This window comes from Jaculus jaculus, chromosome 8, assembly GCF_020740685.1.
Source record: "Jaculus jaculus isolate mJacJac1 chromosome 8, mJacJac1.mat.Y.cur, whole genome shotgun sequence".
NCBI lineage: Eukaryota > Metazoa > Chordata > Mammalia > Rodentia > Dipodidae > Jaculus > Jaculus jaculus.
In genome coordinates this window covers 99,107,635-99,133,556 of record NC_059109.1, presented here as the reverse complement: position 1 = coordinate 99,133,556, position 25,922 = coordinate 99,107,635, and the positions used below count along the sequence as shown (strand labels likewise).

The window sequence follows — 25,922 nt, the reverse complement described above, 5'->3', positions numbered from 1 at the left end:
TGCTAAATATCCCCCATAAGCTCATGTGTTTAAATGTTTAATCTCCAGTTCATGGTGCTGTTTGGGAATGTGTAACATTTTGGAAGCGCAGTCTTGCTGGAGGAGGTATGCTGCTCGAGATGGACTTTAGGATGTTATAGTCCAGTCCTGCTCGATGTTTCTCTCTCTCTGCTTCCTGTGCTACAGTGTGGTGCAGGCTTTCTGCTTCTTCCATGCTTTCTCTGCCATGGCAGACTTTGCCCTGTGGAACTGTAAGTCAAAATAAACTCTTTTCTTCCCTAAGTTGTTTCTGGTCAGGTATTTGTTCACAGCAACTAGAAGGTAACTGACACAGAATGTTTGGTACTTAGAGTAGGCTTATTGCTGTGATAAATCTGACTAGGTTGTCCTTAGTTTCTTGCAACTGGTTTGAGAGAAGAAGGTGGCAGTTTTTGAAACTTTGGTCTAGAGAATTCTTATGATGCCGTAAGCAGAACTGAAGAACCATTTTGATGGGAGTTTGGAGGACCAGAAGACCAAGGAAAATGTGGACTGTAGAGACTTAGCTCATGACATTTAAATAAGGATTCTGTTGGGAACCGGGTTAGAGGCAGTTTGTATAATATTCTGTCCAAGAAACTGGCTGCATTTTGCCTCTGTCCTGAGAACTCAAGTGAAGCAGAATTTAAAAACAGAGGACTAACGTGCTTGGCAGAGCAAATGTCAAGGCAGAATACATTGAGTTTGTGACATGGCTTCTCTTAGCTGCTCTCATTCATATCTATAGTGAAAGAAAGCAAAATGCAGCGCAAAAAGATTTGATAGATGTGAAATTTAGCATGGAAAGAGATGTGAACAAGTTTAAAATCCCAGGCAAAGAGACTGTGGTCAATTTAGCTGTAATTGTTAAAGATCTGACCATCATCAAAAAGAAATCTACTGCTCTGCACTGGGACAATGGAAAGGGTGCCCCACAGGCAGGACTAAATGTATTGAAGGCTCAAGATAAAAATAATGCAAATTATTTTGAAAGAAAAAGGCTGAAGGAAAAATGTTGAAGGAGGTCTTTGTTCTTCAAGGTCAGCTTTCACAGGCTGCCATAGCTGTGTTCTTGGGGGCCAGACTTCATCTTGATCTGACAGAAACTTGGCTACTTTGCCCACTTGGCACCAGTTTTGGAAGAATGAAAGATGTGATATGGAGAGGGTCATGAGTCATGGAGTATTTTACTATGGTTCCATAGAGATTCTGAGACTAAACAATGTGAGGCAGGACTGGAGTGCCCTAAAAGAGGTCCTGTGAGGTCACTGCTAAATCCATTAAGGTCAACCCTAAGTTGCAATGGAGATGCCAAGACCATGGGGCATCTGCCAAGAAAAGCTGTAGGCTCAGGATGGAACTGGTGCATGAGAAAGGCTACACAAAGCACAGCTGGAGGCAAAGAGCTACCCAAGTTGAAGGGTTAATGCCTTTCTAATAAACAGCCCCCCATACATAGGTCTTGCTGAAGGAAGTAGGTCACTAGGAGTGGGCCTTGAGGTTTTGTAGCCTGGCCTTCTTGTTAATTCTTTCCTTATGCCTTCCCATGTGGAGATGTGACCAGCCAGCACCTGCTCCTGCCTCTCTGCCTGCCCATCATCCAACCTCCCATTGAAACTGTAAGCAAAAAGTAAACCCTTTCCTTCTATAAGTTGCTCCTGGTCAGGTATTTTTTCACAGCAATGAGAACACAGCTGATTCAGTGCTATTTAGGCACATAGGCTGCCAGCCCCTACCCACTTCTCCTAGAACCTCAATCAGATAGATCTTAAAATTCTACTCCCACATAACTCCTGGCAATGATTTCAGATAGGGTTACCCAGGACATCTGCCTTAAGGCTTTTTTTTTTTTTTTTTTTTGAGGTAGGGTCTCACTATAGCCCAGGCTGATCTGGAATTCATTCTGGAGTTTCAGGGTGACCTTGAATTCACAGTGATCCTCCTACCCCTGCCTCCCGAGTGCTGGGATTAAAGGCATGTGCCTTAAGGTTTTATAGTCCAGCCTTGCTTGCTGTTTCTGTCTGTCTATCTGTCTCTGTTTATTCTCTACTTCCTATATTGCAATGTGATGTAAGACTTTCTGCCTCTGAGGTGCTTTCCCTGACATGACGGATTCTACCCTCTGGAACTGTAAGCAGAAAATAAAGTCCTTCTTTCTCTAAGTTGCCTTTGGCCAGGTGTTTGTTCACGGCAGTGAGAATGGAACTGATGTATTTGGGTTCTTTCCTGGTCCAGGGGTGTGCAGTAGGGTCATCTCTGGTGATGTCCGGCAGTAGCAGTGGACTGCAGCTCCCTGTCTGCCTCAAGATCGTAAGGAAAACCACAGATACTCAGCAGTATGCTGTGATATCAAGGATATTTTTGGATTTAGGCATTAAATCTTCAATAAATTACATGACATTTCAACACTTTATTTTACGAAATAGGCGTTGTGTTGGATGATTTTGCTCAACTGTCTGCAAAACAAGTGGCATGGATGTGCTTCAGGAAGTCTGGGCCCAGCTCTGGTGTTCGCTAAGTCAGATGTGCTAAATGCACTTTTGACATGATGTTGTAACTTAGGAGGGTTTATGAAACTCTTATGTTTGGACTTGAAGTGGACTCTACAGGTCACATGCTGAACACTTGGTTCACCAGCTGGTGGTGCTGTTTTGGGGATTTCTGAAAACTTTTGGACATGGGGCTTAGCTGGCAAACAGACTAGACTGTAAGGCTCTTGCTTCAGCTGAGCTCTCTCTGCTGCCTGGTCAGCACCATGAAATGAGCTGCTACCTCATGCCTCTGTGGTCCCAGCCACGAGATGCTTCACTGTCATGTGATATGCCTCGCCCTCCATGGTCGACTTTATGTATCTCTGAACCCTAATCTATCTTTCTAAAGTTGCTTCTGTCCTGTATTTGGTCAAAGGACTAAGTAACTAATGCAGGGACATAGCCCCTGCTTGTATATGTTCCTTAAATTGGGTGGGCATCATATGTACTATATGGGAGGACTGGGGAGGTCTTGCATGAATAACTATAATTGTTACTACACAAAATGGCAGTGTGTCAACAGCAAATATCAATAAGCATTTATGTTGCTTGGGCATTTACAGTTCAGCTGGGAGTCTGGTGGTTGAGGTTGGATACTTTTGCTGGCCTTGCTTGTTTCTAATGTCAGTTAGGGTCCGACTGGTGTTGGGCTGTAGGGAGGCAGCTCTACCTCTTTTTATTTATTTGAAAGTACACACACATGGAGAGAGAGAGAGAGAGAGCGAGAGAGAGAGAGGGGGAGAAAAGATGCACCAGGGAATCTAGCTGCCACAAATGGACTCCAGGTGCTTGCACCACTTTGTGTATCTGGCTTAATGTGGGTACTGGGGAATCAGACTTGGGTCATTAGGCTTTGCAGGTAGGTGCCTTAACTGCTGAGACATCTCTCCAGCCCAGCTCCACTTCTTACTGTGGTTCTGTGGCAAGTTTGGGCTGCAGTGCTTGAGGCTTTAGGGCAGAGGCAGCTCTACTTTCTGTGTCTCTAATTTTCCTGGTTTTGTGAGCTAATCCTCTCGATATATGGTTTTGCTTTCTATGGTTTCGGTTACCCATGCTCAACCACAATCTGAGAATATTCACTAGAAAATTACAGAAATATACAGCTCATAAATTATGTCCTTTTGAGTCGCAGGATGAAATTTGGCACCTTCTTACCCAGAATATAAACCATCTGTTTGTTCAGTGTATCCCCACTGTATAAGCTACGTGCACATTAGGTACACTAAACAATCACCTGGCTTATCAGATTGGCTGCTGCAGGTGCCTTTGTTTAAGTAACTCTTATCTAAGGACTCAATGCCATATCACACTGTCCACATCACAACTTCCCACTCTGTCACATTGTATCACCTCACGTTATCACAAGGAATGTTCAGTATCTTCAGACAGAGATCACAATCATATAACTTTTATAACAGTATCATTGCTTTTCTTATCATTTATTTCATTATTGATAATTTAGTATTAGTTACTATTAATCTCTTATTGTGCCTACTCTAGATTTTAGTTTATCATATCTATATGTACTGGAAAGAATACATAGTATACAATAATGCAGGGTGTCAGTGTGCCATTTCAGAGCCTTGGCTATCAGTACCACTGTGTATTCCCATGTGTGTAAGTGGTTTTTAGCCTGTTGAATTCTGTTTGCAGAACACTTTGCGATTCTCCCGACACTGTTTTGAGAAGAAGGACACCTGTGCCTGAGCTGGAATGCTGGGAACAGTGTTTGTGGTGTCTGCTCTCCAGTTGTTTGGGAGGCCTAACATTCATCTATAGACTCAAGTTACCCAAAGATGTCTCCTGCTTCTGAGATAGGGAAGGTGCTGGCTACTTTGTTTTGTATAAGCCATTATCTGCATAAACTCTGCATGAACCCTCTGACAGAGCTGTACTAATAAAAAATTGTGCAAGCTGCTGCTCCTGGGCTCCTGTGCAGAAGAAATAGCCTGGAGTCTCCTAGTTCTGTGGATTCGCCCCAGCATCAGCTCAGTTCTTCAGCACTAGTCATTCAGGACCTGGAAACAGCAAGGGATGTGAACACATGTGCCCTCTTATTCCTCTGCCATCAGCATTAGAAGGTCATGACCAGGTTAGCTCTCTGCCTGGAAGAAACCTCATCTGGAGAAATTACTGCTTTACAACCACTTTACCTGCCTTGGGGATTAGCCCTCCCCTCTGACATTCCATGAGTATCTCCTTAGTTCAAGGATCTGTGACCAAGACAAGGAAGTGGATCAGGAATTGTATTTCCTCTGTACATCTCCTTTGTTTCAACCCTGCTCAGAGACAAGGAGTCTTCTCTTACCCTTTGCCTTGTCTTTTCTTGGAAACTCATTTTCAGAGCCTTTGAGATTTATTTTGATATCGTCTGTTTTGCCCTTCACATTCCAAGCCTTACAATCTTGTGCCTAGCCTGGGTCAGCTGGCCGATGTTTTACTTTTCTTGTTTGATAACTGAATTCACTGGGAATCAGGCTGGCAATTGCACTTCTTTCCTGAGACACAACTGTGTTTCTTCTTCATCAGCATAACCTGAAAGCGCAGAGTTGCAATCTGAACTCTTTAGAGAAGGACATGAAAGTTTATTGAGTATCTACTGTATGCCAGGCCTGATACACATATTGTCTCAATAATTCCTGGCAATGCCAACATACCTGGCCATGCTTTCATTGTGTCCATTGCACAAATGAAGACATGAAAGTCCAAAGAGGTTTAATATATAGTGTAAGGCTGCACAACTAAGTAGGGAACCAGGAGTCACTCTGAGATTTGACTCAATTTCCATTATTACCTCACCTTTGCTTACTGGCCAATTTCTAACCATCAGCATATGTAACACTTTGAAGACTCTGCTTGTGGGGTACTCTTGACTACAGGGCAGACCAGAAGACCCAGGAATGCCCTTTCTTTCCTGTAGCCCAGAGCCTGGGCAGCAGCCTCAAATAATGATTGATGGGAGTTGGTGGAGAATGCTGAGCAGGCTCTCTGTCTGTACTGCTTCTTGGAGTTCTTTAGTGGAATTAAGTGGCCTTTGTCCACAGTGACAATCTGCTTAGGACAGAACCCTTCCTTGGCCTCTCTCTCTTTTGTTCTTACTTCTCCCTTCTGGAACTTCCTGGCATCTGTTAGATGAAGTGCAGTCTGGGATCTATGGGGGAGGGAATGGGCTCCAGGATATGGAAATTCATTTCCATCCCAGGAAACAGAAATTAGTTCACAGATGTACAAGTCTCTTATAGAAAAATGGTGCAGAATTTATATATAATCTATGTCCATCTCCTGTATATTTTAATCCACCTCTAGATGATTATTCCAACACAATACAATGTAAATAGATGTTACATAATGCTATATTATTTTGAGGATAAATATACTTAATGAAATAACTAAAAGAAACACTGCACAAATTCAGTTGGAACCCACAGGTACAGAGAACTGACTATATTTGCTTTCAAATCCTTGGCTCACAGTCTGCCTTGAGAAAATTCCAACCTGCAAGACCCTCCTGAGGTATTTTAAAAAACTTTACTTACTTATTTGTGCAGGCACGAGCTTGTGTGTGTCAAAGTCTCTTGTCACTGCAAGCAAATGTACTTCTGGCTTTATGTGAGTGGCAGGAGAATTGAACCTGGGCCGGTAGGCTTTGTAAGCAAATACCTTTAACCATGGAGAAATCTTTTCAGCTCCCCTCCTCAGGTTTCATGGACCCACCAGTCATACCTTTATCTTTATGGTTTCAGTCACACTGGCCCATGAAGCAAATCTGAGATGCTTTGCCCCACTGGCTTCCATTCTCTGAAAGGTGCCACTTCCTCCACCTCTATGTGCTCCTGAAGAAGTGCCCTTCTCTCCACAGACTCAGCTCTACCCAAGGCTTGAACCAGTGCTGCAAACATGAGTCTGTGATCATCAATGGGCCGCAAGCCACAAATCCTAGAGATGACTCTCTCCCCCATCTGCCTGCCATCCATGTGTGTGTAAGACACTCTCTGCTTGTGTCTCTATTGACTTGCGGCTACCCGAGCAGCATGCCTGTGCTGTAGTTGTGTTTCTTCCTATGATACTTGCGCATGGTGGCTGTAACGCAGGGATTGTGCGGAGCTAGAGGAGCTGTCCAGGCAAGGCAAGCAAAGGAGGTGTCGCAGTCAGGTTTGCATTGCTGGCAGAAAGCACCTGACCAGGAGCAGCTTGTGGGAAGTCAGGGTTTATTTTGGCTTACAGACTTCAAGGGATGCTCCATGATGGCAGGGGAAAATGATGGCATGAGCAGAGGGTGGACAACACCTCTTGGCCAACATCAGGTGGACAATGGCAGCAGGAGAGTGTGCCAAACACTGGCAAGGGGAAGCGGCTACAACACCCTTAAGCTTACCCCTAATAATACACCACTTCCGGGAGGATCCAGTTCCCCAATTGCCACCAGCTGGGGACCTAGCACTCAGAACACGTAAGTTTATGGGGGACACCTGAATCAAACCACCAAAGGAGGCTCTGACTTTGACTTGGTCTAAGAGTGTTTTGGCCAATACTCATTTCATGTTAGTGAGATTTGTATGGAAAAAGAATTCTAGTTATTTTGGATTGGTGAACACTTATCAGTGGTACCATATCCTTGAGATTGAATTCAATCGCGGAACAATGGCATAATAATACAAGTGGCTGTTATTATCCTTTGCTATGCACTCAACAACCTCAGTGTAGATTTGTTGAAATAAAGGAACATGAACAACTTACACTTATGTATTGATTTGCAGTTTTTAAAGTACTTTAATTTTCAATTTAATGGGAAGAACCCTGACCTATGGGCATACTTTGATCTTTCTCTTTTAATATACTGAATAAGTAAACTTTGAAAGAAAATCTACTTTGGAAAATATTTTGCTTGGGTTGATTATGAAGAAATTTTTCTGGAGAGCCATGGATAGAATTTTCACTTCTAGTTGAAAATAAATCAGTAATGAGAAAGAGTCTCCCCCACCCAGCATAGACCTATTTATTTTTAAGAGATTTCCAAGATATCTCCCAGCCACATATCCCTTTAACCGGATACCCAGTGAATCCCAGCTGCTTGCCCATGTCCCTTTGCCAAAGGATGTTCCCCTGGAGGGAAAGACAGAAGTGCTGCACCATGAACTTCCCCTGGGGCCATGCCAGGTAAGATGTACCATGCCAGGGGAGATGTTCCATGCTAGGTGAGATGGCTCTGGCACATGCATCCTACCCCATCTTCTATGTTTCCTTAGTGGGATTCAGTCCCACCATCCTGAAGGGGGTACTTTGTTTGATGGTGCACTGATCATGGCTGTCTTCTGGTTTTCATTTAATTCTAATTTAATTTCATTCTAACTTTCCTCTTTTCTATCTCTGCTTTCTGGGATCCCAAATAAACTACTTTAGCCCAAGCATCTGTTTCAGGGTCTGCTTCTGGGGAAGCCTACAAAGAGTGATTAACTTCTGGGGAACCTCAGACACCTCCACAAAGTGCTTTTGTCTAGGGAGCTGTTGGGCTAGCTCATCACATCTAAGCCATTAAATCACTTAACAAGGTGTCATGTTGCTTGCTCATTATTGACTCACACAATTTTCAAACCTATCATTGTCTGCTGATTCCATTGTTCTCCTTGACACATCTACTCCACTTGCCACTCTCATTCCACTAAAGACTGTGTAAAGTTTTTAGTTAGAAGTGAAGAGGACAGGGCTGGAGAGATGGCTTAGTGGTTAAGGTGCATGCCTGTGAAGCCTAAGGACTAATGTTCGACTCTCCTGGTTCCACCTGAGCCAGAAGCACAGTGACACAGGTGTGAAAGGTTGCACATGCACACAAGGGGGTGCACGTGTCTGGATTTCCATTGCAGTGGGTGGAGGCTATGGCGTGCCAATTCTGTCTCTCACACACACACTCTCTCTCTCACTGTCCCATTTAAAAGAGTGAAAACGACAAACTTGGTTAGTAGCTACAATCTTAATGTTCCATAGGATGAGAGAGATACCATGAATTCTGAAAACTAGTCAGTTTGGACTCTCTGCTGAGGAATTAAGTATGAGTTAGTTGGATATTTGGCTTTCTCACCCATGCTAAGAGGCTGGAATCATCACAGCCATGTGCAGATAGTTAATCACTCTTTGTAGAGTTCCTAGTGTTTGGTAAATGTTAAGGGCTCAGACCTTGCTCTGGTTGGAATTATCAAGATGTATAACTTTATACGGAGCTCATATTTTCTCTGTAATTATTAGATACTACCTAGGTTAAAGTTAGTGTAGACATTGTCTCCCCAGTAACATTCCCACCCACCCTGGTAGCTGTTTGAAGGTGGAATGTCTCCATAGCCTCAGGTGTTTGTGACTGGGCCTCCTGCTTGCTCTCCAGCCCTTAGAGCCTTTGGGAGGTGGAGCCTTGCTGGAAGAGGTGTGTCACAGGGGGTGGGCCTTAAGGTTGTTGGTCTAGCCCTACTGGGTGTTCATAGCTTCCTTACTCAGGCTGCTTCCTCCCAGCTACTATTACGAAGTGTGGTGCCCAGCTGCCTGCTCTGCCATTATTTTCTTGCCCTGATGAAACTTTCCTTTGCCACTGTAGGACAAAATAAAACTTTCCCTCCTGTAAGCTTCTCCTGGTTGGGTGTTTTGTCTTAGCAACAAGAAGTTAACTTCTATAACCCTCCACATTTTCAGAAATGGAGAATTCATGATTCCCATTTATTAGCCTCAATCACAAGAAAGTTCTCTCTTGAAGTGAACTGAAAGTCTCCCTTCTTCAGTTTCTACCTATTGGTGGGATTGTTTTTGAGAGAAATTACTGAGTAAGTGAAATACTTCATTCCACAGTGGATTTTTAAGTATTTAAAGACATAGTTAATCTGTCTTTCACATTTTCTTTGTTTTCAAAATAAACATTTTCACTTCTTTCAGCTCTCCCGAGAAGGCTATGGAGCCCGGTTGCTATTCATATCCCCATCTGTCTTACTTCCTCCTAAACCTAGATGCCCACTGGAAACATGTTAATTATCCAACATTGTGGACTGGGATGTTTACATTGCAGTGTAAGGCAAGTGCACAGCCTTTATAATACTGAATCTATTCAATAATATGAAAATGTTTATGATATATCAAGTAGATGTATGACTAATAGATGTGTAACAGTTTCATAAGATATATTATATATTATTATAATATACTATTATTATAATATATATTTTACATATATATATATATATAGTCCAAAATATTAAAAATGATAGCATTATGGATGATTTTGAATTTGTTTTATGCTTCACCCCTTTTTTAAAAATTAGTTTTGTACTCAGTGAATACAGTCAAGTTGGTACCATTGTTAGCCTTCTCCCTGTCCTCCCCCCTCCGCAGGGACCCTCCTTGTTGGGGTATATGGGTCTTGCATTGTGGGGTTAGCCATCAGTTATGGGTAGGAAGAAATGTCTCTGTGTATCATGACCCAACGTGTGGCTCTGACATTCTTTCCACCCCCCTCTTCTGCAAATTTCCCTGAGCCATGTTGGGTTCATTTTAGGTCTGCTTCAGTGATAAGATCTTGACTTTCCCCAATTTTTTTTTTAAATTTTTTAAAATTATTTATTTATTTATTTGAGAGTGACAGACACAGAGAGAAAGACAGATAGAGGGAGAGAGAAGGAATGGGCACGCCAGGGCTTCCAGCCTCTGCAAAAGAACTCCAGATGCGTGCACCCCCTTGTGCATCTGGCTAACGTGAGACCTGGGGGACTTTCCCCAATTTTTGACAATGAATATAAACTTATTTTTCAGAAAAAGTTGTTTTGGAAAGGAAATGAAGGGAAAAGAACTTAGCACTCAGAAGCTACAGAGCTGTTGAGGTCTTGGTGACATTGCTGGTCTGTTTCTCTTGTGGTATTTAAGTTTCCAGTTGAGATGATAGTTGGGACAGATGGATCACACTAGCATTGCACCTGTAGCTCATCAGAGCCCTGAGGGTTTTCCTCATGCAAATTAGGATCTCTTTTTAACCTGGCAACTGGTATGGGAAGTGGACAGTTAAGAAACTCCTGGGTGGGGCAGTGAAGGGAAGAATGTGAAGGTCATTCACAGTATCCACAGTATCCATAGATACAGAGCCAAACTGTGTGTGCAGCAGGTGATGCCATCATTTTTTCAGTTAATGGGGAGCACCTCACCTTGGGGTCCTCTAAGTGGTAAGACAGAGCAATGTTGTTTTGGAAAAGTGAAGCCCCTATGGCAGCTCTGGAGGTGTTGGGTACTGGAGGAGGGGGAAATAATAGGAAATACCAGTGTCTTCGCCAGAGCAGGAAGCTCTCCTAGGCTGGACTGTACTGCTTTGCGAGATAACAACCCTCCCAGGCCACTGAGAGGGGAGGCCCGGAGCTATCAGAGTCTTACAGAAAACATACCAAGGATGTTTTTCTGTCCACCTTTCAGCCACATCTGTGGTCCCTGAAGTTAGAGAGGATACAGAGAAAGGAGGAGGCACTAGAGGACATAGTCAAAGTCAAGAGACTGGGATTTCAAGAAAGTGAGTGACCAGTCAAGTACACACACTGATATTGGCAGCGAGGCAGGTGGCCCTGGAGACAGGGGAGGAGATGCTACTCACAGGACTGCTGGGACAGGCCACTCACAGGCACTTTAGTACTGTCTTCTCCATAGCCTTAGGCTCTCATTGCTTGGAATAAAGCTTTGGTTTAATTCTGTCATTCCTTTCTAGGGCCACACTGACTGGACTGTGCCAGTGGTCATTTCACACTTTTTTTTGAAACATTAAAATAGTGTGCAGTTCAATTTTCATGCTTCCAGGTTGCTAAGACCTGTGCAGCAAATAGAAAAAAGTCCTTTCCCTGTTTCCTGATGCCCGGGACACCAAACCTATGAAAAACCCCCACTTTCTTTATTCAATGGTATAAACACCTTCTAGGGCAAAGGATCTCCAAAGAATTTTTCTTGTTAAACCCTTGCTCTAAATGGAAGTCTCTTTAGTTACTAAGTTGACTTTTTTTTAATACTTAGAATTGGCGATTGTTGGGGAAGCATGGAAGCTTTGGGTGAGCTCACTAATGCTTTCATACTGTACTCCCTGATGTTGGAAAAAAGGAATTGATTTCGTGTCAAGGGCTTGTAGGCTTCATCAGCAAAGTAGCATTTGATTAGATGGGCCAAAAAACAGAGTGCAAGGTTCTAACAAGTAGAACATGCTATGACTCTCTCTCTTTTCAGGATAGGGTCTCACTCTAGCCCAGGCTGACCTGGAATTCACTATGTAGTCTCAAAGTGGCTTTGAGCTTACAGTGATTTTCCTACCTGTGCCTTCCAAGTGCTGGGATTAAAGGTGCTCTGTGACTCTTTGTTGACAATTCTTATTTGTCAAGGGATCCCAAATGCAGGGAGGCTCTATGTGTGGTATGCCAGAATGAAGTGGTAATTAGCAGTGAAAATTGTCCCAAAAGTTAATTCTTTTAAGTTTCATATTTTGCAGCTTTTGGTTTTTTGCCTTTAATTTTGTCCATCAAGAACCCAAATGGCTCACTTCCCCTTTACTTCGGCATTGTTAGCCAGACTGATTCAAGCCTTGCCAAGTTGCTCTCCTCTCCCCCCTCCCTGCACCTACTTTCTTGGTACTCTCCTCTTGCAAACTTCGGTTTTCTTTCTTTCCTTTGCACAAAGCTACCCATTTGCCTGCTGGTAGGCCCCATGTGTAAGATGTGGCTCTAATAGGATGGAATGTCCCAGCACATATGAGTGCATGTATGTACATGGCTGCATGTATGTTTGTGTGTGTGTGCTCCTGTATGCACACCCATGTCTGAGTACGTGTATTCTTGTGGGCATGCAGTTCTCTGTGTGTACATGTGCTCATGTGCGTGTGCATGCTTGCTCCTGTGCGGGCATACATATGCATGAAGTAGAGTGTGTTGCTAATAACCGGGGGCAGCACAGCACTTAAAAGCATGCACTCCCACCCCACCATTCAATTTTAGCTCATACTCACATAGTTTGAGGCGAGGTCTGGGTGGAGATAGTCAATCCCTGGGGAAAGATAACAGCACAGGAAGGGAAGGTTAATGCCTACCACTGTATCCTCAGGGAAGCTGCTCAAAAACATACTAGTTTTCTTTACAGGGCTGATGCAGGAGACTTGAGGTTGGGAGTGAGGGTTGGGGGAAGGGAGAAAGCACTCATCTCGCGTGTTCTCTGCCTTATCTTTCCCTTCTGTGTGAAGGAGGGCTGTACCACTTGCTTGGCAGAGAGACAGCTGATCCCAGACACACCGCAGAGCAGTGAAGCCAATTAGAGCTTGGGGCCCACGGATGGCGTTTCCTCATAAATGTCAGCACTGAGGGGCTTAGTGACTGTGAGATGGATGGCTCATCACAGCAGTGATCTGAAAAATATTTGTAGAAATCCTGACATTTCTGAAGCACTAACTGGCATTTCTTCTGAAATGATGCTGGCCCCAGGGAGGAAAAGCAATGATTATTTAACAGGGCACAGAGAGCAATGGATTAGGAGAGCCCACTCCAGCATGAAAATAAGAGGCACATGCCTGGGCGAGAAAAGCCATTAGGAGGAGGCAGACATTTATAGTGAGGTGTTGCCAGTAGGGAGATGATGCTTGTCTCTTCAGAATGTGTCTTTTGGGGAAGCCCAAGACTCCAATTCCCTTAGTTGGAAACCTGTGCTTGCTCCTGCACTGGGGCCTGTCCTTGTGTCCAGGAGTCATTTCAAAGGGAGAATGATGACCTCTGAGTGCTACTGACTACTGTCAGACTCTTAGACCTCAGAAGACATTGTAGAACATCAAGGGCAGTTGAACAGCTCTCATGTGGATCTGCAGTGCCATAGTGTCTTGGCAGCTCCCACTGGTGTGCCCAGCTAGTGCAGAAACAGACAGAGCAGGGGCTTGCTATGACATACTGCTGTGGTGGTGAGTGGAGGAATTTGGAATCAAAGACCAAAGTTTGGCTCCCAAACACCTTGATAACTAGCAGCATGACTTTAGGCAGCTGCTTGGCCTTTATGGTCGCTTCCTTCCTGAAGAACTGGAGGTGGGAACAGCCTAGCGCTTATGGAAAGAAGTGCATGTAACATTGTGTGCTTACCTCAGAAGCAGACACATTGGATACCTATCCTGGGATGCAATATTTATAAGCTGGAAGTATCAGTAAGTGTCTTCATAGTTACTATCTTTACCCCATGTGTACTGTGCCTATGTCATGGTTGCCATAGCTGTGCCAGCCATTCCAAGGCTTTGCTTTGCAAAAAACAAAACACCTCCCAAAACTTGTGCATATTTCTAACAGAAAATTCCTTTTCCTTTCAGGTTAAACAAATAATTTCTGGACTTGGAGGCAGTGAAGATAATATGTGAAAGTGAAGCTGGTCATTTCCCACTCATGGTCATGACACTTTCTCCTCTTATCTCCAGAAGAAATGGGGTCTACTGAGTAGAGATGAAAACAGGATATACCAAAAGATATATCCAGTTCCATCTGAGAATCAGACAGTGTGACATTGAGATAGCTTTGGTCTAATGGCATAATATCCCTAAGCCTTGTTTTTTACCATCTTGAAATGGGGCTATTGTTTACTGTATAAACCACCTTTTAGGATTAGAAGCAAAGCATGGAAATGTTTAGCTTATAGTGGACGTTCTGATTATTTCTTACCATCATCATTAGTAGCCATCATCATCATCTTACCATCATCTACCACATCACAGAATTAATACCAGTAGATAATGCAGAAAACCCAAAATGGTTTTAGAAACTAGCTTGAGTTTAAAACGTTGTGTTGAAATTACTTAATATTGCTGAGCAAAATTCTTTGTAACATATAGTAAGCTAAACAGACACACAGATATAAACACACAGACAAAGTATGCTTTTGTAACTGAAAGTCAACTTTAAAAACATGGCTCCCTGTTCCAACTGTAGAATTTAAGAGAAAAATTCTGATAATCAGTAATCTCTTCACTGTGAAGGAAAAATATTGGAAGAAGGTGATAATCTGAGACCAGGAGGAAATTAGAATAGAAACAGGATGTATTTATTCTTGTTAGAATGAAGGATCTTTATTAGGTTAAGGGGAATACTGCTTAGTAATAATGACTAGCATCTTTGTTCTGAGAAACAAAGGGTTAAAATTGTAAGAATGAAATATGTAATTTTGAAAAATATAAGAAGGTCCAAAGAATGAGTGATAGATAGTATTTTAATATTCTTATGTGTTTGATTATCTTTTTGACAATAAACATATTTTTAGCTCATTTGATTTTCAAATCTCACAATATTAATATATTCTTATTTTCATGCTTTTGTTTATTTTCCAACAAAGAATGCCAGGTGTGATGTGTGTAAACCAGACAATTCAGGCATGGAAGCCAAGGTGTGCAACTGTATGCTGTTGCCTTGTAAGGCTATGACTTACAGGCTACAGATGGGGGAATGACTCAGGAACAGCCAATCATAAATGCATGTGTCACACAAATGATAAATGTTTGGCTATATTTTTGTTCATACACCATTACCATCCTGCTACTGATTTGAATCTTTTCAGAAGCCCTAATCACAATAGTACAAACTATCATCAGGAAACCCAGACAACTCTGGATACCTCAGGAAATTAGCACCTCAGGGAATTATCAAGGATCCTCACATGCATATTCCCACTTAGAATATTCATAGTTCAGTGGAGATGGTCCACACAGGGTTAGGTTTGGGATCCTGGCCCAGAGCTCAGCTTTTCCTACTGCCCTAGCAAAGCTCGCTCTCACACCTCCCACCAGCACTGAATCATATGCTGATGGGGATTGTGCTTCAACAAATGCAGTATTTTTTTCTAAAGGTTATTTGAGCACATCTCCTATCCCATGTGTCTTCTATGACGTGACATCACACTTCCCACCAAGAAGCAGATCCATCACCTCCTCTTCCATTTGAATGGAGTTGTAGCTGCTCCAATCTACCAATGCAGTGGCATATCACTGCATGACCTTTAAGGCCTCCAGTACATTCTAGACTCAGCCACCTGCTGATCCTAACTGGATAAGAGACCCCAGCGAGACAATGGCAGAACTGTTCAGAGCTAAAAGAGAAAGTAACTATAAAAAAATAAAAAGCTATCCAGCTTTGAGATGGTTTGTTCTGTAGCAGTAGGTGACCAAAACTATGGAGGTCAGTAGTTTTAATTGAGGGGAGAGTGATGGACAGTTTAAATTATGGAGAGCCCAAAGACCACTAATGTATGGAAGACCTATGATCAAACAAGAAATTCTGATAGGATTTTCTGCAACGATTGGACTCTTGATATGGGTCATTCTGCAGCACATCCTCATTTGCTGTCTTTGGCAATGATGGCTCAATTGCCAGTCAAAGAGGCTATGGATAAAAAAAAAAATTGGAACTGACATTTATAGTGTTTGCAAGTTTATCAGGACAAAGTGTTGACACTTTTAGGTGGCCTCTCTGACCCCAGAAGAGGATACACAGGAGCTAGACTATTTGAATAGACCATCACAATATATCTGAGTAGTTATCTTCCAAACCTGCATGTGTATTTTTCTTGCTGAATTGTCCCCCACTGTTTGAGAGAGGTGTCCAACCGAAAGTGCTAGAGAGGAAAAACACGTTCATAAGCTCCAGACATCTATCCATATACACAGCTCCTCTCTTTTTGTGAAAGCCCTCAGCACTGGAGGAAGCTTTTACATCCACTTCAAAACATCTCACACATCAGAAGCTTGTGAAGCCATTGTTCATGATGATGTTTAATGAGCCTGCACAGACAACACAGAAGTTGAGCGCTTTGGTTTCTTCTATCAATTCTGCTTCAAAGGCGTGTTTGTAGACAATAATTCTTTAAGGATGTTCAGCTTTATTGTTTCATCTCTGTGTAGCCTTTGTATATAACAAGACTGCTAAGGGGCTTTTAACTGGAGGCCCAGTGGGCTGATGAAGGGCAGAGGTGTGCCCCAGGGTTGCACTTCTGTAGGATCTTGGCAGGGGTAAGGCTGCGTGCAGTTAGAAAAACACTAATCCAGCAAGCTCAGGGGTTTTTATACTGTAGGATTTGATTGATAGCAATGGTCTGGAGGCTAGGGGGATGGCTTAGTAGATAAAATGCTTGCTGTAAAAATGTAAGGACCTGAGTTCAGATCTCTAGTTCCCATGTAAAATTTAAAGTGTGCTGGGACATGCCTTCCAGAGCAAGCTAGTCAGCAGAATCAGTGAACTCTAGGTTCTCCAAGTGACCTTATCTCAAAGAATAAGATGGAGAGGGATAGAAGAAGACACTTGATATCAACCTCTGGCTTCCACATGCATGTATGCATATATGTCTGCCCCCCACAAGCACATACACACAAATGCACACATGCCATACACAAACATGCAAAAAAGTTCTGTTTAATCTTTACCAGGCATAATAGAGGCACATACAGGGGTTGTCTATAATATAAATGTTATCAGACTGCTTGACAAGAGCCCATTCTGAAAGTAGCATGAAAGCTAAATTTTCTAAACCCAGATCCTATTAGTAAAAAGCTATGCCATGGACCCAGAAACACACTCTCTGATAGAATTTTCTGTGATGATTTAACTAGAATTGATATGAGTTTCAGCAGATGAAGCAGTCTATGTGATGACCAAAACCTTGAGCTGATGAGCTGAGGCTATAGCTCTGTGATAGAACAGTTGCTTAACATGTGCAAGGTGTTGCACCAAAAAAAAAAAAACAAAAAACAAAAAACAAAACACGAATACTTGAAGTGGAGCTAGTGTGAAAAATTTTAAACTTTATTTAGCTTTTATTAATTAAATATGAAGAACCATGGTTATTATTGGTGACTACATTGAACAGTGTGGGTCTAGAGAAAGAGATGATAAATTTGAGTAGATTTAGAAGGCATTTTCAGGTAAGGAATAATCAACAAATCCATAAAATACTAATGTTTTTCAGGTGTGGCGGCACATGGCTTTAATCCTAGCAGAGGTAGGAATACTACTGTGAGTTTGAGGCCAGCCTGAGACTACATAGTGAATTCCAGGTAGTCCGGGCTAGTGTGAGATATTATCTTGAAAAACAGAAATAAAAATAGATACTAAAGTTAAATGACAGCTGTTACTTATTGTTTAGTTTCTTATTTATCAACTAAAACTTTTTGTTAAGAGTAACATGAACTTACATGATCACTGATTTGGATGACAGCAAGGATTTGGTCAGTGTGCTGTGGTCTTCAGGCCATGTATCATTGGTGCTAATTTGCTTGCAAATGATTTGAGGGCTGTGAAACACTCACCATCATCCATGATCCCAATGGTCACACCCTTTCCAGTGTACCCCAGCTCCCAGGCTTCTGCCACATTCAAGTCCAGCCCAGGAGTACCATCAGCTTGCCCAGTGTTGATCTGGTAGAAGAGTCAAAGCAAAGGACCTGATCAGTTTGCTGCTGTAAAGCACAACCACACACATTTACTTGACTTACTCTGCCTGGCCAGCATAAAGGCCAGGCCTTCTATGAAACATACTTTTGGTTATTCCTCTTCACCTCTAGGAGCCCCCCTTCCTATTTCTTTTCATAAAAACACCTGAGGCTTTCTATTTTATGTGATTAATGCAAAAACTGCTCTAATCTCCTCATCTCATAACTGGATTTCTGTCTTTAAATTCATCCTAGATGAAAATCTTAGAGATGACATTGTAACAAATCCTTCCTGATAGGGAATTAAGTACTCTCACAGCTCTGTTTATACTTCATGTTGAATTTAGCTTATATTGTCTTGAATTATTTTTGTTGAATATAGTTTCTTCACTAACAACATTATTTGTAGGAGCCTTTCTCAAAAACATTTGTTGAATTGAATTAAATATAGGTGGTTCACTTCAGCATAAATTCTAAGTCCCTCCTAAATTTAACAAAAAGAAGAGACTATGACAGGAAGATCTGCATAGGCAAATATACATGAAAAGAGTTGAACAAAATTTCTTAAGTGTGGATTATAAAGACATAATAAAGTCAGAGCTGATAATGGCAAAAATCCACAGTGGCTGGCGGCTGTTCTGGTATCACTGAGACATTGTCTGAATGTCATTCATGCTGTTTACAAAAATTACTGTTCTTTTCCTTTTAGGAGAACATTAAAGACATGTCTCTCCACCACTTTTGGAGTTAGAATGGTTATGTGACTGGTTTCAGCTAGGGTAATGGGAGCTCATGTGGCATCTAGGTGTGTGTTACATCTAGGAGGAAGCTTTAAGAGCTGTTGTATTGTTTGCCCTTTGTTCTTGTTGAGGTGCTTATAGGAAAGTGCTTTGCTTGGCATGGAGCTCAGACTGAGCTTAGTCAGTCTGAACTTCCAAAGGGTTGTGAAGCAGTGATCATGTATCAAGAATAAGAAACACGCTTTGCTTTTAATAAACCACTGTGATTTGGGGTTTGCCTGTTACTGCAACCAACCCACCCAAACCTGACTAACATATAGGCTTCTTCCATTCCCCAGATTAGGCTTTCAGAATTCCATGCCAAACACAAGACATAGCTCAGCCCTGTAATGTTAGAGAGACATTAGGATGCATTCCTATGATATAAAAGTACACACAATTCAATTTTCTACCTTGCTTATCATATTGTAATCTTAAGTAAAATAAGGCTTCATTCACATAACATAAATTAGTCACTCTCTTTCCCATAATATGCTTTGCACTTGGGTTTGGCTGGGAGTCACTCATATCCTTTTATCTTTTAAAAATATTTTATTTTTATCTTTATTTATTTATTTACTTATGAGAGAGAGAGAGAGAGAGAGAAAGAGAGAGGAGCATATATATAGAGAGAGAATGGGCACATCAGGACTTCCAGCCACTGCAAACGAACTCTAGATGTATGTACCACCTTGTGCATCTGGCTTTCATGGGTCCTGGAGAATAGGACCTGGATCATTTGGCTTTGCAAGCAAATGCCTTAACTGCTAATCCATCTCACTAGCTCCACCAATCTTCTTTTAAATATAGTCCATACTATCCACACTGAGCATAACTGATTGTTGGTGAGCCAGAAAATACTCTTCTGCAGACAGTCTGGGTTTTAGTGCCACGAATCCTGTATTGATTAAGCCTCATGGAATTGATTTGGTGTCATTGCTTTAAGAAGTGCTGAGATGCTGCTTTTGCTAGTCCCTGAGCACTCCTGCTTGTCCCTTGTGAAGTCACTGGACTCTTTCTCTTGTGCCTGTGACACCACGCCACCCAGCCTTGGTGTGTCTGTTGAGATCCTGGGATTACTCCTCCCAGCCCTTTGACATATTTTTGCAAGTCTTCACCCACAGACACATTTTTACACCCCCAGAATTTATTTAGCACAGGGATGGGGTAGTGGCTCAGTGGTTAAAGGGGCTTGCTTGCAGAATTTAGGATGATGTAATCAGCTGTTTGACCCTAGGAGGCCACGGCCATTTAGCAGTTCTGGAAGGAGGCAGATTAAGGGGTAATATGCATGGGGGGTGATAGAAAATCAATGCATATTTATTGGAGGACATGAGATGTTCATTGACCCACATGCTGGCTAACATCCCACTGGATAGCAGAGAAACAGAATTATATGTTTTATGTGGATGCTTAAGAGGAGAGATATTAGAAACATCAGAGAAGCTTACCAGGTACCATTGCTTTGTAAAAAGGGGATCATTCATGTTGATGTCAATCTCGTTGATGTCTCTGTATCCTCGCTTTTGTCGGTCAAATCCTTCCTGTTGAAGGGCCATCTTTACCTGCAATGACCACACTGATAAATGTTCCAAATAGTAACCTAGACATCCCTCTTCTGGAATTTACTCTCATGAGTTCAAATTTCATTTGCAAATAATGTGTCTTTTGTTAGCAAAGGTAAATTCACCCTATGTAGACTCTCATAATCATAGTCTTTTATTTACTTGCATGAGTGAGTGCAGGTGTGCATGTGTTCATGTGTGTGTGTATGTGTGTGTGTGTGTGTGTGTGTGTGTGTATGTGTGTGTGTGCATGCATGCAAACCAATAGCAGATGCTTGCATCACTTTACATCTGGCTTTGGAGTAGCTTTGGAATTGAACCTGAGCCTGCAGGCTTTGTGAACAAGCAACTTTAACCACTGAGATATCTTTTCAGTAGTTATTTTCTAAGAGCATTTACTTGTGGTTGTAGTGAACCAACAAGCCTCAAGCCTGGTGTAAATGAATGCACAGGGCTTGAGTCTTGTACAGTGCAAAGCTCAAATAAGTACAGCCAAGAAAAAGAGTGTGAAAGGTGCATTGCTTGTAATGGGCAAGGAATGCATGATAGTCCTTTCTAAAGCAATGTCCTCTTGGAACAAGGGAAGCATGTGGAGTCCATTTAGTGGGGGGGGGGCTATGCACTTTCATATAGGGGTGGACCCATTCCTGAGCATTCTCAGCCAGGGACTTTAAGGTCTATTTAAGAAGCAGAGATATTAGACACAGCGTGGGGCATGTTTTCCTCAATGTCATGGAGCACATGGTTAAAAGATCAAAGTGACAGACAGGATGCCTTTGGGCATGCTCAGCTTCTACCATAAAGTTTTAGCTGAAAATGAAGGAAAGAGTACTTTGAAGGTGTATTAATAAAGAAGCTTTTCCCTGCAGGTGCCTGCCTCGCTCACTGGCTAACAATAGCTAGAGGCAATTTTTTAAAAAAAATATGAATTAGATAGAGAAAAGTATTCTTGAGGAGGATAAAATGGCAGAGGTCATTAAATAAAATGAGACAATAGAACATTTCTGTAAAGAAAGGAGGCTGATGTGGACTGAGGGAGGACAAGGACAAAACTGCATAGATCATATTTCTTGTGTGCATTTGTTGAGGGCGCTGTGTTACCACACTTGGGGGCCAGACAAACACACATACCAGAGTCCACACCTTGGACATCCAGCAATTTCTATTCCAGAGCCACAGAGGCCCTAAGCAAGGAGCTGGAGGATGGTGCTGCTGTCCATGCATTGGTATTTCAACTTCGGACACTCAAGCAGAGCCCCAAGCTCTCAGATGGAAATGAAATTTAGGAGCTGTATTAGTTCAAGCAGGCTCCAGACCATGACCAGGCTCTGCCCTAATCAGGAAACTTCTTTTTCACTTAGGCATTCATTCCTTTATCATCCAGTAGCTGTGGCCAGCCTGGCTATGTGTAAGATCAAGGACAAGACACTTGTATAAAAGAGTATGAGATGGATATTTATTATTATTTCTATGTGATTTCCTGGCCCAACATTTGTTTCTCTTATTCTCAATTCTCCCTAGTATATCTGCAGGGACTTTCATGAGTTTCTTTGGTTCTATGTTATTGGTGGGAGTGAAATCCTAGGCACTTCCACTGTCAAGACTGCTAACGTTCTTTTGGTCTCAGGCTGGCTCCCAGAATTTGAATCTTGGGAAAGTGATGCAGAAATAGGGAAACACTCAGAGCCTATTTATTGCAGAGTTCACTCTGGACTGTCCCTAGAAAGGATGCTGGCTGTAGTTACTACAGGCCTGCCTTGAAGTTTTTCTAAGACTGACTCCTCTGCCTTGTGAGCCCCAGACATCTTCCTGTAACTTCTAGTGGAAGTGATCAGAATCTACTTCTTCCACATGCAACCAGAAATTCCAAATGAATGCAGGAGGACAGTAGACTAGCGGTGGCCAAGTCCAGAGTGATACAGAGAGCGGAGAGTGAAGACACCCCGATATGACTGAAAATCTTCCTTTCCTCCAGGGGAGGCTTGTTTTCATGTCTTTGTTCTGCACACTGCCCATGAAAGCCTAGGCTCATTTGCTAGAAAAATTCTAACTCTACCTGAGACTCTATGCACAGAGAAAAGAACTCTTTTGTGCAGCATTGCACTGAGTTCTTGGAGGTTTTCCAAAAGGGAATATTCACAGTGGCACAGCTTACAGTGAAATAATTGGGAAAATGGGATGGATGGGTATTTTTATAATCACAAAAATCTGGTCATAGCTAATGTCCTCCAAATGGAGATACTTTATGATTTCATATGCATATGCCTATAGACCTATATATATGTATATATAGATGAATGCATGAAAATACACATGTGTATATTCATACACCACACACACACACACACACACACACACACACACAGGCATCCCTTTGAAGAGGCAGATGCCAAGAGAGGCTGAAATGTGCCCAAATTTTATTGGGAGAGAACACATAACACACTGTGCTGCAGATAAATGGTGAATGAACTAAGATGGACGAATGTGTCTGTGATGGTCTTGTAGTCTAAGGAAGCACGGGAAAGGCTGTTGAGGTCCTCAGAATTTGAGTGTTGCTAGAGCTCTGTACCTCCTGGATGAGCCTGCCTCAACAACATGTCTGTCTCCATCGCTGGCCAGGAACACCAGAGAGAAGTAAGGCCTCATTATAGGTTTCAGAGTGCTGTAGATGAGGTCAGTTATTCTCCCTGAGGTGAGAGGCCTTCAGGACAAATATTCTCATAGCTGTCTCTCTATATGTGTATATACACATGTTTTTGTGAATTTATTAACCTAGAACATTTGAAATGTCTAAGTGAGTGTGTAGCTCTCAATCTCTCAAGACAGCCACTACAGGCTTCTCTCGAGGCCTTCGTTTACTATGGAGGACAATTTAAGATGGATTGACCCTTCAGCTTTCACTTCAGTCCCACTGTGAGGCCTTTATCTGCTCATTACATTGCACCTTCACTGGCTCCCACTGAGAGATTCTCTTTCTACTGGATTCATTGTCATGAATGTCTCCCTTGAAATAATTTCATCCTTTCTAGAATTTTTGAGAAGCAAGATCAACTTCTAGTTGCTCTGGGAAGTTCAAGAACAGTCATCTGCATATTATTTCCTAGCGGCATGGAAACAAGGCCCACATCAGCTTTTGTCTTAAGAAGAACAGTGTGAGAATGACTGCTTTGATCTCTCCAAACTCAATTAGGGCAAGTGCACACTAGTGAAAAGACTGCCTAAGTTCAGTCTTATAAAATTAATTTTTAGGGCCAGGCGTGGTGGCACAGGCCTTTGATCTCAGCACTTGGGAGGCAGAGGTAGGAGGATTGTCACAAGTTCAAGGTTAGCCTGAGACTACATAGTGAATTCCAGGTCATCCTGGGCTAGAGTGAGAGCCTACCTAAAAAAACCAAACCAAACCAAACCAAACCAAAAAAAACCCTTTATTTTTATTTCCATAAATGAGGTTCTAATGGGACTCAGCAATGCTTGGGATATGCAGTCTAGAAACCAAATGATTCAGCTCAGAAACTTGGGACTCTTCACACTGGAAGAGGCTGTGTTGGTCCTCAACATGCATCATACTTCCAGATGAACATGCCTTTACAAATATGTTTTCACTTGTCACTCACAGCTAGCAAAGGTTTTCTTTTTCATGTAACCCTATTGATTTTATGTTTCTTATCCAATCCCAATTCATATTTATCCTTTATTTTTTAAGGAATGAGTAGTCATATGATAGGTGAAATTGTGTATTCTTTCTTTCCCAAGTATTTTGCCAGAAGAACTTTAATATAGCCTCCAGATTTTAATATCTACACATTCATAGAATCACACAATTTACCAATATATTTCCCTCTTATTGGTCATTAAGATTGTTTTCTATTATCATTGAAATTACCATGACCAGAGACATGAAGTTATAAACTATTTTTACAGACCACTGGGGACGATTTTAGTGCTATAATTCTATGTATGATAAATCCCTTAATGTCAGGGAAATATTTGCTTATGTCTAAGCAATATTCCTCGCACTATAATTAAAAGGCAACCTTATTTATTCTCTCTTCCCTATCTTCTGAATTTTAACTTTTCACATTCAATGCCTGTCATTGCCAGTTAGAGGCAATTCAAGTGACGTGACTGCAAGTTACTCATATCTCCTTCTCCTCAAAACAATGCACAATTAACTTGGTTTGGAATACTCTCCCAAACTGAACCAGTAATCTCAGCATTTTACAAATAAAAAATATAAGTAAAAATACAGAAAATAGGGATGCTTGTGATTGTGATAGTTTTTTTTTTTTTTTTAAAATTCAACGTGAACTCACAGATACTCTGTAGTTCTGCTTCAACATTTTTTTGTATGTGTTTGTGTTTGTGTTTTTTTGAAGTCGGGTCTTGCTTCAGCCTAAGTTGACATGCTAGTCACTATGTAGCCTCAGGGTGGCTTTGAACTCATGGTGATCCTCCTACCTCTGTCTCCTAAGTGCTGGGATTAAAATAATATTTTATTTACTTATTTACTTGAAAGGGAGAAAGAGAGAGAAAGAGAGAGAGAGAGAGAGAGAGAGAGAGAGAGAGAGAGAGACAGAGACAGAGACATGCAGACCCTCTAGCAACTGCAAACAAACTCTTGATGCATATGCAATCTTGTGCATCTGATTTTATGTGGGTACTGGGGAATCAAACCTGCATCCTTTGGTGTTGCAGGTAAGTGCCTTAACCACTAAGCCATTTCTCCAGCCCTTCACCATCAATTTTTAAACCTTACTTTGAGATATGTTCATAAATGGGACCCAAGCAACCCTCCCACTCCTTGCTCTTTCCAGCTCTCAACTAAGAATTTCTTAGTCAATTTTTTTGTATGTCAACAGAGTGCCACTTAAGGACTGTACTAGGATAGAACAGAAACTATCCCCTCAGCTTTGCATACTCTTTTCTAGTTAAAGAATTTCCACTATATTTATCTTCCCAACAAAAATGTTGTATATTATCACAGCTGAGAAAGGAAGATTCAGAAACTATTGTTCACCAATTAAGAAAAATAGTAGAGTCACTGGGGTTGGCTCATTGATTCTATATGCTGTGAACTTTCCATTAAGCTACATGGTTTTTCTCTAAGGGCACATAGCAGTCAACCCTCCAGTATCTGGGACAGCTTAATGGGGGATATAACCATCTAAGGACCTGAGCCATGATCACTTTCCTGCTGGGCTGATAATTAAACAGCTGTTAATTAGCATGGGGTATGCTTGGTAGGGAGGAACCAGGAGAAAGAGGAACAAAGAGGACACCTGCCTCAAAAGGGCGTGAGGAACATTTTTGTTTGAAGTGAGTGCATGAAAAGAAACTAAAATGCACAACCACTGTGTGGCTGAAAATACTGTTGTTTATTAATATATAATGCTCTGAACTGAGATCATAAAATGGTACATTTGGTTCAGAGTTCCCAGAATAGATCAGGGGACCCATCAAAGAAAGAGAGGCAATATCTTTAAACTGAATCAAACCATAGGGACCACAGCTTCCTGAATCCTCACCCGAGTCCATCCTCACCTGCTCTTCTAGCATCTACTACAGAACAGTGATACCCAGAAGACTTTTGGACTCCAAAACTGAT

At 41.9% G+C, this 25,922-nt stretch overlaps 1 protein-coding gene across 1 annotated transcript in view; it reads right to left on the bottom strand.

Moving 5' to 3' along the window:
- Pcsk2 (proprotein convertase subtilisin/kexin type 2) overlaps nucleotides 1-25,922 on the bottom strand; it is a 316,714-nt gene that overhangs the window by 135,445 nt on the left and 155,347 nt on the right. The window contains exons 3-5 of the mRNA XM_004668723.2: nucleotides 20,204-20,317; nucleotides 17,851-17,959; nucleotides 12,544-12,581 (exon numbers count right to left, since the gene is read on the bottom strand). Coding sequence (XP_004668780.1) covers nucleotides 12,544-12,581; nucleotides 17,851-17,959; nucleotides 20,204-20,317 — 261 coding nt within the window. The remainder of the gene's footprint in view (nucleotides 1-12,543; nucleotides 12,582-17,850; nucleotides 17,960-20,203; nucleotides 20,318-25,922) is intronic.